This window comes from Theropithecus gelada, chromosome 9 (assembly GCF_003255815.1).
Source record: "Theropithecus gelada isolate Dixy chromosome 9, Tgel_1.0, whole genome shotgun sequence".
In the NCBI taxonomy this organism is placed as follows: domain Eukaryota; kingdom Metazoa; phylum Chordata; class Mammalia; order Primates; family Cercopithecidae; genus Theropithecus; species Theropithecus gelada.
This window is the reverse complement of record NC_037677.1, coordinates 34,896,754-34,910,014: the sequence shown is the minus strand read 5'-3', so window position 1 is coordinate 34,910,014 and position 13,261 is coordinate 34,896,754. Positions and strand designations below refer to the sequence as shown.

Sequence of the window (13,261 nt, the reverse complement as noted above, 5' to 3'; positions counted from 1 at the left end):
ACTCCGTACCAAAATAAATAAATAAATAAATAATGAAAGGACAGAATCTGGTGACTTTCTTCAGTATACAGGATCAGGAAATAGGATTCTTTTGTGCCAGCAGATGTTTGTATTTGTGGCAGAATTCCTGTGAGACATTCTCTATTGCAATGTATCACCAGGGAGCAAGCTACAAGAGGGCAGACACGTAGGCCCCAGGTGCCTCTAGTTGTTAGAGGCTACCAATATTTGCTTCATGGTTTTGAATGGTGAAAATACCTCAGGCCCATTTGCAACATCACTGCACCAAGTCACTTCTCCCTATAGAGATGCAAGCCTTACACAGCCGGGTTAGAAGAGTTCCGGCAGAAACTCAGTCAAAAGGGCTATCTTTCCTCAAGACAGCACTTCTGGAACCCTCAGAAAAGACCTGGGGATGAGAGCCATCTGGGAGATCCATCACCTCCGCAAGTACCAGGATCTAAGCCACTGGTCTCCTCGTTCCATTACTGTCTCAAGTCTGTCCCCTCCTGAAACGTCCAGCTGGGTCAAAAAGGAAAAATTTCCAGATAGAGAGGAGTATACACATTGCTGCCCCATTCAAGAGCCTCCTTAGACAGAGTTCCACCCTTTATTCGGCCTCTGTGTCTATGATTTTCTTGTACCACTATTCACAGTCAGGAGCGTGGTCAGGAATTCCTGGTGGCCGGCAACTTCCCATCTCTACTGCTGCCTTTCTTCCCACCTGGAGTTGGTATACCAGAAAGCAGATGGGTAAGAGTGGTTTTACAAAAGGGGTAATTTTGAATTAACTCTAGGTGTTCATATAAACAGTTTGCACTTTTACACGATCGTGCATTGTTTTATATCAAAAATTCCTTCAGTTTTAAAAGTCAGCTTCCCATTTGCAAATAGCCCTGCACTAATTATAATTAATAAGTTATGTGAGGCACATCTTACTACCTTTTTTGTTGAGATTTCTTGTTTTAAGTTACAGGACTGTGCAGGTAACTCGTTTGGCGGGAAGTTTCTCCTTTACGATGGGCAATCAGATCTTGCCTATGTGCTTAGGTTCCAACAGTTGCCTCAGTTGTCATTTTCCATTTAACTGAACACGAAACACACACAAACCAGCTTTTCAGAACAAGATCATAAACACCTCATTTTGATGTCCTTTGTGGAGGATTCCCCTTCTTCTAACTGCCTAAAATTTCCAACCTCTGACCTCCCCTGGTGCAGAATTACAAAACCAAATGTCAACCTCATACTGGAAAAAGTGTTAACTTGATGAACCATATTTTCTTTGGAAAGGAGGAACTGCAAGTGGAAAACTAAAGGCAGTTCAGATCAGGTTAACCATGTCTGTGGCTGGAAAAAGAAATCTCTAATTTCCCATAATTGATATGGCCCATCCATTCAACCAGCCCCTGGGGTTCCTGGACTGTAAGACATTTTAAAGTTTCCAACATACCCAGTGAGTGGAATCGTGAAATTACTATTTTTTAACTGATGCACAACTGCAAGTTATTTCATCAAGAGACTGGAAATTTCAGCTATACACACGTAGGTATTTTAGAAAAATGGGTCTTGCCAATAAATCGAAATCTCCGCAGTGATTCTTTGGGTAGGCACCCTAGGCCATTGCTGATGAACAATGTCAACCCTGAACTTGCATTTTCTACCTGTGAAAATTGAGGGCAAAGGAACAACCAGGTCATGGGCAGATTGGTAGATTTTTCTCTGACGAGCTGGAAATAAGTGCTGCTCAAAGATGCGGGTCGGCCTCTTCCCTTTGACTCTCTCTCCCCCAACATATCAATTCCTACTTACAGAATATGCCCTATTTCTAACCAAATTGTAAATGCAATAGTAACCTCACTTGAAAATGGTGCTTTAAAATCTGGTTAAATTATTCACTTATCTTTTACGTCTTAGCTTGGAATATAAGTCGATGCCTTTCATCTCTGAATTGTCTGAAAATTTTGCATTCTTGCCGCTCTCTGCAGTCTTTTATGGAGAGTTGCCAATAGCCAAATCTGCACCACGTACATTTTCATAGTTTATGAGAGCTATTCATTTATTGCATTCTAAGAGAAGCCAAGAAGCTGCCTCTCTCCCTTCTGGTTGGGATGCAACTGAATATCCAGATTGGAAAATTCCTGACTGGGTATATCATGCACGATCATGCCACTGTGTTTAACATCTTTTGAAAGTAGAAACCTGGCATAAGAAATGATCAGGGCTTAAATGGAATGGAATGGGATTCTCACTAGGTCATTCAAATATCTTTCGTGTTTGAGAAGGGAGGGACAGTTAGTAATTTTGCTCAGGAGATTAAAAAGGAACTAGAAAATTAATGTTTGATTGCAATAATCTATTATTTACCATATATTTTTAAATGTTGATGTCAAATAATATGTTTAACAGAGACCTTCACTAATAAGGCATTTGTTTTGGTGCATAGGCTAAAATTCTCTCATTTTCTGTTCAGGCCCATAGGGAAAGGTAGGGAAGGTTTCATTCTAAAGAAATGCAGGAAAAATGGTTTGTACCAGAAAATGGAAATATAGCCCAGCAAAGCTGTTCCCAGTAATGCTATGAGATAAGGGGGATGAAGAGTGCAGGTGTGATGAGGGGTGATGGGTGATTACCCATGAGTTTATAATAGGCTTCCAAGCAGCACTGACATCTACAGATGGTACCCCCAAGTCTTGGCTTCCAGACAACTTCAAGACGTTGAAATAAAAATCAATATATTGAATATTAGTTACATATAGAAGTGAACAAGAATTCCAAGAGCTTTTCTGTTAATAGATATCCGAGGAGTCTCTCAAACACCCAATTTCAATTAATATGGCTTCAGGGGAACATGGTTTGAATCTGCTTCTAACCAAGGAACTGAAACTGAATTAATGAAATGATCCTAGGTGTTAGAAAAGACTGTGCCAAGAAAAGAGGAAGGATGGGCGTGGAGCCTAGACAAGGAGAGCAAAGGAAAGGTTATTTAGTTATTTGCCGCATGAGTTCTGCACAGTCCACAGAAGTTGTGTCTGGCCTGTTGATCTGAATTTCTCATGCTGCTTGGAGGGTCATCATTAAAGTGGAAATGGATTAGATGCTTAGTAGCCTCACTGAGTTTCAGTTTCCCTATCAGGTAGAACAATAGAAGGTGAGTTCAGAGTGGTACTTTGTATTGGATTTGGGGCCACTGTAGGGATTTGATTTTTACTCTGAGGGAAATAGGGAGCCTTTGGAGGGTTTTGAGCAGAAGAGTGAGTGGGATTATCAGGAACTAATATTGTAAGAGGACTAGCAGAATCAAATGAGCTAGTACTCATTTGATGATCAACGAGTGGTACTTGTAATTGCAATAGCTCAGTGATGCTATCAAAGTAGCCCCTCTTCACCAAGGCTGATTCAGGAAGATATAGAAAATCTGAATAGACCTATAACTGGTATGGAGATTGGATTCATAATCAAACGCTGTACGACAACAACAACAGAAAGACTTGGATCATGTGGTTTCACCAGTGAATTCTACCAAACATCTAAAGAATCTTTCTCAAACTCCTCCAAAGAACTGAAGAGGAGGGAACACTTCCTAATTCATTCTATAAAGCCAGCACTAACCTGATAGCAAAGTTAGACAAAGATACTACAAGAAAAGAAAACTGCAGAACAATATCCCTGAGATATATATATATATATATATATATAGAGAGAGAGAGAGAGAGAGAGAGAGAGAAAGAGAGAGAGAGAAAGAGAGAGAGACTCCCTCTATTGCCCAGGCCGGAGTACAGTGGCACAATCTCAGCTCACTGCAACCTCTGCCTCCCGGGTTCAAGTGATTGTCGTGCCTCAGCCTCCTGAGTAGCTGGGATTATAGCCCCTCTACCACACCCAGCTGATTTTTTTGTATTTTTAGTAGAGACAGGGTTTCACCATGCGGCCAGGCTGGTCTCGAATTCCTGACCTCATGTGATCCACCCACCTCAGCCTCCCAAAGTTCTGGGATTATAGGCATGAACCACCGCACCCAGCCCCTGATGAGCATCAGTAGAAAGATCCTCAACAAACTACTAGCAAACAGAAATCTGCAGCATATTAAAAAGATTACACCATGACTAAGTGGGATTTGTTCCTGGAATACAATGATGGTCAACATAGAAAAATCAATGTAACATTCCACATTGACAGAATGAAGGAAAGAAAACACATGATCATCTCAATTGATGCAAAAAAAATTAACAAAATTCGACACCCTTTCATAATAAAAAAAAAATACTCAAAAAGTTAGGAATAGAAGGAAACTACCTCAACACAATAAAGTTCATGTAAGAAAAACCCACCATTAGCCTCGTATTTAATGGTGAAAGACTGAATGAAAGCTTTTACTCTGAAATCAGGAACAAAACAAGGATGCTTACTTTGCCACTTCCATTCAATGCAGTATTGTAAGTTTCCACCAGGGCAATTAAGCAAGAAAAAGAAATAAAAGGCATCCAAATTGGAAAAGAAGAAGTAAAATTATCTGTTTGTTGATGACATGATCTTATGTGTAGAAAACAAAAAATGTATAGAACTAATAAATAAATTCAGCAAAATTGTAAGATAAAGACCCCTGCACAAAAATCAGTTGCATTTCTATACACTAACAATGAACACTCTGAAAAGGAAATTAACAAACAATTTTATTTACAATAGCATCAAAAAGAATAAAATATGTAGGAATTAGCTTAACCTAGGAGGCAAAAGAAGTGTACATTGAAAACTACAAAATGTTGCTGAAAGAAATCAAAGAAGACATAAATATAATAAATGGAAAAATATCCCATGTTCATGGATTAGAAAATGTAAGATGTCAATACTGCTCAAAGATACCTATATATGTAATGCAACCCCTATCAAAATCCCAATAATGTTTTTTGCAGAAATAGAAAAATTCATCCTAAAATTTATATAGAATCTCAAGATACCCCAAATGATCAAAACAATCTTGAAATGGGAGAACAACATTGGAAGTCTCACACTTTGAGATTTCAAAGTTCACTACAAAACTATAGTAATCAAAACAGTGTGGTACTGGCACAGACATATAGACCAATGTAACAGAATGAAAGCTCAGAAATGAATCCTCACATATATGGTCAAATGATTTCAACACGGGTGCCAAGACCATTCAATGGGGAAAAGACAGTGTTTTCAACAAATGGTGATGAGAAATTTGGATATCTACATGCAAAAGAATGATGGTTGCGCCACAATGTGAGTATGCTTAATGTCACAGAATTATATACTTTAAAACAGTTACAATGGTAAAATTTATATTATGTGTATTTTATCACAATAAAATGAATCACTCTCCTTCCTCTAAGTCCATGCTTTCCAACAAATTTTTGGTTATCATTTCTCTTCACTTGTGATTTTCCAATGGGGAGAATCATGGCTCAGTCAGCGCAACCTTGCCCATTAGTTCTCAAAGCTTACAACTAAATGAGCATTCTGACTTATGCATCAGATTCTTGTAAACTATGTCTCACCTCACCTTCCTGCTGTCCCTATTAGGTTTATTACCATGGCCTTGATGCTTCAACCTTCCTGACTCTAATCCATCCTACACCTACCCATGGATTTGCCCCTGCTAAGTGAAGAGTAACTACAGATGTTGTCCCCATTGTGTGTTATGGGTTCTATTCTAATACACAGTGCTTGCCTTGAGCCCCTGTGTCCCATGTGTCACTAAAACAGGAAGATAAAATCAAATTGACCCTGCTGTATTCAGCGACATAGGGAGTCTCTATTCTCTTGGAGCAAGGTGACTGACAAAGCTGTGTTTAGAGACAGCAGTGCTGAGGCTCAGACCCCAGAAATCAGCAACCACCAGAGCCTATGAATCTTCAGGCCACTGCTGGGGTGCTAGGATGGCTTGGTTACCACTTCTCTGCCCAGTTGCTAAACCAACCTGTTACAAATATCAATGCAGTTGTCAATTCCAAGATGGGCCCTGTTTCCCTTCACTTTTATACAATTAACGTTTTTGTTGTTGTTGGTTTTTTTTTTTCTTTCTTTCTTTCTTTCTTTTTAGATGGAGTCTCATTCTGTCACCCAGGCTGTATTGTAGTGCTGCAATCTTGGCTCACTGCAACCTCAGCCTCCCGGGTTCAAGTGATTCTTGTGCCTCAGTCTCCCGAGTAGCTGGGATTACAGGCGCCCGCCACCACAATCAGCTAATTTTTTGTATTTTTAGTAGAGACGGAGTTTCACTATGTTGCCCAGGCTGGTCTTGAACTCCTGACCTTGTGATTCACCCCCCCCCCCCCAGCCTCCCAAAGTGTTGGTATTACAGGCGTGAGCCACTGTGCCCGGCCGCAATTGACTCTTTAAAAACCCCGGAAATGATTTCCCAAACTACAATTACTATCTCTTCCTATGTGAGGCTGGCTACTCCCAGTTCAAGTACAAACTAGACAGAACTTACAACTGCTGTAGGAGGACATTCTCAAACTACCAAACTATTCTGAAACTTTTAGTTGCTTAGTGTGTGAACATTCCCTTTCTCACACTGCATACATCACTGGGAGAGAGAGGAGTGAAACAGCACCATCCAACTGGGCTGGGTGCAGTGTCAAGTTGGATTCACAATTAGAACAGAATAAGATCGAAGACCCTATATTCCAATCTCCCCTGTCTTCTTCCCAAGGCTGAGCATGGAGCCCCTTCCTGTGTTTGTATTCCATCCGGTGCTGAGCTGTAAGGCCTCTCACACTGCATTGATTCTGCCTGTTTACCTTACGGAATTTCCCACTAGAACCTCAGCAACCTCAGAGATTGAGTCACAATCATCCGTGTTTCCCCAGGGCTAATGCTATCCTCACACTGAGGAAGAGCACAACAACTACTGGCTAAAAAAATAAACAGCAGGCCAGGCGTGGTGGCTCACATTTGTAATCCCAGCACTTTGGGAGGCCGAGGCGGGTGGATCACAAGATCAGGAGTTCGAGATCAGGCTGGCCAACACAGTGAGACCCCATCTCTACTAAAAATACAAAAATTAGCCAGGTGTGGTGGTGGGCGCCTGTAATCTCAGCTACTTGGGAGGCTGAGGCAGGAGAATTGCTTAAACCCGGGAGGCAGAGGTTGCAGTGAGCCAAGATCACACCACTGCACTCCAGTCTGGGTGACAGAGCAAGACTCTGTCTCAAAAAAATAAAAATAAAAACAAAATAAAATAAACAGCAGTACTGCTGAATTTCATTGAGTCTACAATTCCACCAATGATAGGACACTTCAACTGCAAGACTACTAAAAAAGGGAAAAGCTATCATTAAAAAGTACTAGCAATTATAAGACACATTCCCATTTGAGGGTTGTTATCATTTTGGTTTCAGGTCTGGAACAGAAAAGAGATGAATACGAAAAGGTTGAAGGCTAATCAATAGCATTTCTTCAATACAGACACGTGTGCTGATCATTACACCAAACAAAAATGTTTCGTATTTGCTGAGTTTGTTTAGCTTTACTACCTCAAGCTTTTTCTCTTGAACCAGACATTGTTTCCAACATAAATGAGCCAGCCACCCTTCTGTGTGAACATCAGGTAACTAAAGATAGAGAGAGGGGCCTGTCCCCATTTCTTACCTATTGTGTCTGAGGCTGAACTGAAAAAAAAAAAAAAAAAAAAGGATTATTTGTGGCCTCTACCGAGGCAGCTTAAATAATGAGGATCAGAACATCCAAAAGGGAAATATTTTTGCTGCCAGGCAAGATTGTAATAAAAGCGTCTCATTCATCATCTGCTAAGGGAAAACATGCCATTGCAAAATCACTTGGTAATGAAAAATCTGGGCAGTTCTAAGCCACTTTAATCAGAAGATCTCAAAGCAATCCCCCACACTGTGAACAGCAAAGCTTTATCACAAGCAGGATGCAAAATGGACATCTTCTGTGGTGCTATACACCATGAAGCTATGGTAGAAAAGGGTAAAACAAATGAATAAAAACAAATAATAATAATTATTGAATATCATTAAAAGGAGTTGGTTATTGGATACAAAAGTACAGTTAGAAGAAATAAATTCGAGTATTTGATAGTACAGTGGAGAAATTATAGTTAATAATAATTTATTGTGTATTTCAGAATAGCTAGAAGACGGGAATTGTAATGTTCCCAAACCAGGGAAAAGGTAAGTGTTTGAGGTGGTAGATATCCCAGTTACCCTGATTTGATTACACACTTATACATGTATCAAAATATCACATGTACCCCAAAAAAATACAACTGTGATTATATCAACTAAAATAACAACAAATAAAAATAAATCAAAAACAAATAATAATTATATCGATATCTACATATAAATATATGGAATTAATTTATTTATTTTTGTAGAGATAAACCTTTGTTACGTTGCCCAGGCTTGTCTCAAACTTCTGGTCCCAAGTGATCTTCCCGCCTTGGTTTTCCAAAACCCTGGGTGATAGGCATGAGCCACTATGCCCAGCCATATGTATGATATTTAAATGTGATTGCATATCAAGTGAGATCATGTATGATATGTGATCTTAAATCCTCAAACATTACACATTTAATTAGTAGTAGAAACACATTACAATTCAGAGGATGGACTTTGGAGTCAAATAGAACTGGGTTCCGGTCCTGTCTCTGCCATGTCCTCTCTTTGTGGCCTTGGACAAATTTCTTCCCCTCACTAAGCATCAGTGCCCTCCTCTGTAAAATGCACCAGCCGGGTGTGGTGGCTCACACCTGTAATCCCAACACTCTGGGAGGCCAGGGATGGGGGGGGAAATCACAAAGTCAGGAGATCGAGACCATCCTAGCTAACACAGTGACATCCTGTCTCTACTAAAACTACGAAAAATTAGCTGGGCGTGGTGGCACACGCCTGTAGTCCCAGCTACTCAGGAGGCTGAGGCAGAAAAATCACTTGAACCTGGGTGGCGGAGTCTTCAGTGTGCCAAGATCGTGTCACTACATTCCAGCCTGGGAGACAGAGCAAGACTCCGTCTCAAAAAAAAAAAAAAATTATATATATATATATATGCACCTCACTGTCACCAGGGTTAGCTCTTGGTGTTTGAACTAGAATAGATGCCCATTTGCCCACAGCACACCCTCTTCCTGCACCTCCTGGCACTTGATTTCAGTGTTTGCATGCATGCTACTCCCTGTCTGGTCTCACTCCCCTCCCTGCCTGGTTTGGACCCCACAGTCAACTGCTGCGTGTCTTGCCTCATGGAGCCTCTCCCACTTTATCCCCCTGTTGTTCCTGTCTGGATTGTTACAAGGTCCTCTCTGCTCCAGCCTTCCCAACTGTAATCTGTCCTAGGCTGTAGACTACCCGTGGCTTTGCTCCTGCAAAGTGGACACTAAATATGGATGTGGCCCCATTTTGTGTTATTGGTTCTATTTGAATTCACATGCTTATCTTGAGTCCTTGAGTCCCATATGAGAATAAAACAGAAAGAGAAAGTCAAAGTAACCCTTCGTTCTTGCTGCTGTCTTCAGTAATATAGAGTGGATCTGCATTGCTGGAATCTCTGCTCAACAGAAAGTCTTCCAGTTCATTAAAACTGTACGTCATTAGTTCCATAAATAGCCAACAAATATCAACTTGGCCTTGAATTCTAATCAGCTACCTACAACACTACCAAAAATACCTTAATCTGGCTGTGGTTATACACTGAATATTTTGGTTTTTGTTGGCTGGTTGTTGGGTTTTGGTTTAGTGGTGCTAGTAAAAACATTGTAGTCTTTGCCGTAACAGAGGATTTGGTAAAACTCTCTGTGCAGTTTCAGGATGCAGACGACAGGCCCAAGCTTCAGTCGTTTCATATAAACCTGCAGGGTGTCAAATGAAACTATTTTTTAAATGATGTTTTAACCCTATCTTTGCTGGTTGGCTGTGTTCAACCGTTTAGAGTGCACCCTTTAGAAAACCTTTCTTCTGCACTGCATCTCCAAACTGGGATTACCAGGAACTTTGAAATAATTGTGCAGCTCCATCTAATCAGAATACTCAACAATTAAAATTCACTGATGCCAAAAATGGAAAGAAAATAAGTAAATTACTCTTAAGAGCAGTGGCACCTTTTCTTTTTTCAAAAAACTTCCTCCTCCTGCCGTCAACTCTCAGAAGATTATCACAAAAACATCCACATTATGAATAGTTTTATAGGTCGGTTCCCTTCTGTACCACTAGGCATACACTGATGATCATTTCCAAATTTTCCCACACTGCTTTGCTATCATGTGATTTATTTTAAGTAGAGGCAGTTTTGTGAATTCCCTAGCCAAACTTTTTAGACTGTGGATTTTCATATAAATAAATTTACAGACCGGCTGGGGGGAAACAGAAAAAGCAAAAGAATGCTTTTGTAAACTACCTTACTCCTAATCTTTTATTGAGGGAGCTATCGTTGGCTCCAAGGCACTCTAGCCCGTCAATTCAAGGTCAATTTCAGTCATTGCCATGGTTCCAGTGCTTATTATCATCACCTCATGCACATCTTTTGAGAATACTCTGAGAATTTACACGACTTTAACACACTTCTTCGCACTAGTGAAAACACCCGCAATGCCTTATTCAGCAAGAAGGTTAAATGAGTTTGTTTGCTGAAGCGTTCGCCAAATGATCCCAACGCCCCTCCAGCTCCATCCCATCTATAACCGCACAGCGAACACTCACTCACCTTGGGTGTGTCAATAATTGATGGTCTGGGGATGGAAGCCTGAAACACCACTGCTTCACAGTCCGCCCCATCATCCAGGGACCCAGGCACATCCTCAGGCGTCTCCGCAGGCTGGACCGCAGTGCGGTGACTTGAATTCCGATTGGCACTGCCATTGCTCTCTGCACGGGTGCTTGAATCTTGCCTTTTCTCTGGAGCTCCCTCTTCTGCGCTTGCGTGACTTGGCTGTCTGCCTGGTTTGGCCACAGGCTGCACACGGACGGTGGAATGAGTATCAGCCACGCTGGACTGATTGAAGGAAGCACTCTCCCTCGTATTCCCAAAACAAGCGAGCAGAGCTGAGCACGGAAACGGATGCATGCTCCTAGAGGGAGGCTTCAGTCTTTTGGTGAGTCTTGCTTTCCACGTGGACATGACTTGCAGTGAAACATTGCAAAGTTCAAACGGGGCCAGGAAATTTTCCAGGGGTCCACATCACCTCCACTTTCCTTATAGGAACGCTTTCCAATTGCCCGAAGAGAAGAACTTGCTAGTGGTTTGCCCCTAAATAGAAGTTGAGATGGTAAATCCACCTTCCCTGAGAGTCACTTAGCAGCTGGGGCCCTTTTGAAATCGTCCATCCTGGGCAATTTCGCGCTCTTCCTTCTGTGATGTTGTCAGTGGCTAAAGAAGGCTGCTGGGGAGGCATGTGAGTGGCTCGGGTTACAGTTCCTAGGCAGGGCAGACGCTTCAGGGTAGGGTACTGCCAAGTCAATAGACAATTGCTTCAGGTTACCTAGGAGGCATAAAGATAATGTAGCCTGATAGCATCTGCCATAATAGCGTCAGCCTGTGTATCAATAACATCATAACAGCAGCAAAACCTTCTTTGGTTACCCCCCTTCAAATATTTATTCCCCCAAACAAAACAAAAACGACCCAGTTGTCCATCACAAATGAAGACCCCTAGAAGGGCCACGACCCTGGCAGCTGTTTCATTATTAAAACAGGAGGTAGACTCAGTCTTTCACCTGGAGAGATCCATGTCTGCGGTGTGATGTGTTTTCTGAATCTTTCTGGGCTTTTTGGGATCTTTCCGGAATCTTCTCCCCACCCCCAAAACAAGCTTCCTGGTTTCAGGATCCATATTGCCTTTTCTGATAACTATACATGGGTCTTTGGTAATTTAATTTTTTTTTTTAACTAGTTAGGCTAAGTTCTTGATTAATTTTCAACAACAGCAAAAAGAAAAAAAGAGCCCCACATTAACAGTTATCCTTATGTATTATGTTATTATGTGTGGAGGTATTAGGTACATGTGAAGTATTCTACCTATGTGGTATATATCACCTACTTTCAGAAAGTAACTCCCTTTTGAACTTAGATCTCCTATTTCTCGACATGTTAATAGGTGAATGGTGAAAAAATAATAAATTATAAACATATTCTAAGACAATTCAGAATCAAGATTTTTCCCTAGCCACCCATCTGCTAGGAATGTTATAGAAATGTAATACTGTAATGCTTTTACCATTAATAGTGATTTTTGGGTCAAGATTTCAGGGCATGTTACCCACTCTTAATTACTTTGTTTGCTCTCTCTTTTAATTTAATGTCAAGATGTGCTATTTGGCCCAGACAGGTGGTAGTTGTTATATTATGGCACTATTTTACAGAGGCAGAAACGAATTCTTTGAAATTTCAGGTGACTACGGCAAGTTTATGCCACTAAGAAGGCCTTGTTTGATGCCCAAGATCCCTGTTCTCCTATCTGGCCTCTGAGTCTCATTCTATCTGACAATCATCTTATAGATGTAATAGTCATACTGGAAATACTGTTCTAAATGGACAGTCATATTTATAATTAAAAAGGCAGATATGGCTTAACAAAGAGTGGATATGGCATCAAATGCACATTTTATTTTAGTCTCTACTGAAAGTTAGAAATAGAATATAGAAAGCTGCCGTTTATTTAGAGGTTACCATGTGGCAGGCCCCATGCTATCCAAGCTGTTCCAGGCTTCCCAGGGTTGCAAGCTCATTCTTTTTTCATTGTGTCCCAAGTGCAAGCAGTCCAAATCCCCTACCCACAAGAAATCAGGGAGTCCAGGCTTCTACCAGTGTCCTCCCGACAAGTATTCCTGGGGACCCCTCAGATCTGCACTTCGTCTCCCATTTGCCTTGGTAGCTACAGTCCACTAGGGTAGGGTCATGCCATGCTGTGCCCCTCCAAGCACACACATAGTAAATCGGGGCTGTGATGGTGCACAAGACATTTTTGAAGGCTGGGAGTTAACAGGAAGGGATTTAAGAAAAGAAAAATCCACTCTTACACCTGGTTTCATTCACTCATTCATTTAGTCATTCAATTATGTGCCAAACCCCTTCTGGCACTGAGAGTCAGCAGTTCACAGTGCTGCTTGTGAGGGGCCACATTCAGGAGACCGCTGAGTAAGAAAGCTCAGAGCTCCTTTGTCTGTCTCCTAGGTCTGCGGAGGCCCTGGGCTTGCATCCCTGCTCTGAGGACCACCTCTCCTCCTGCAATGGGTGTGCTCAGAGGCACGCATGAACTCATCGGAGTTCCAGCACCAGC

General features: G+C 41.4%; 1 protein-coding gene across 1 annotated transcript in view; it reads right to left on the bottom strand.

Moving 5' to 3' along the window:
* Positions 1–11,338, bottom strand: part of FAM107B (family with sequence similarity 107 member B) — a 260,743-nt gene extending 249,405 nt beyond the window's left edge. The window contains exon 1 of the mRNA XM_025396283.1: positions 10,690–11,338. Within this exon, the coding sequence (XP_025252068.1) occupies positions 10,690–11,103 (414 nt within the window). The 5' untranslated portion in view covers positions 11,104–11,338. The remainder of the gene's footprint in view (positions 1–10,689) is intronic.
* Between the last annotated feature and the right edge of the window lie 1,923 nt (positions 11,339–13,261).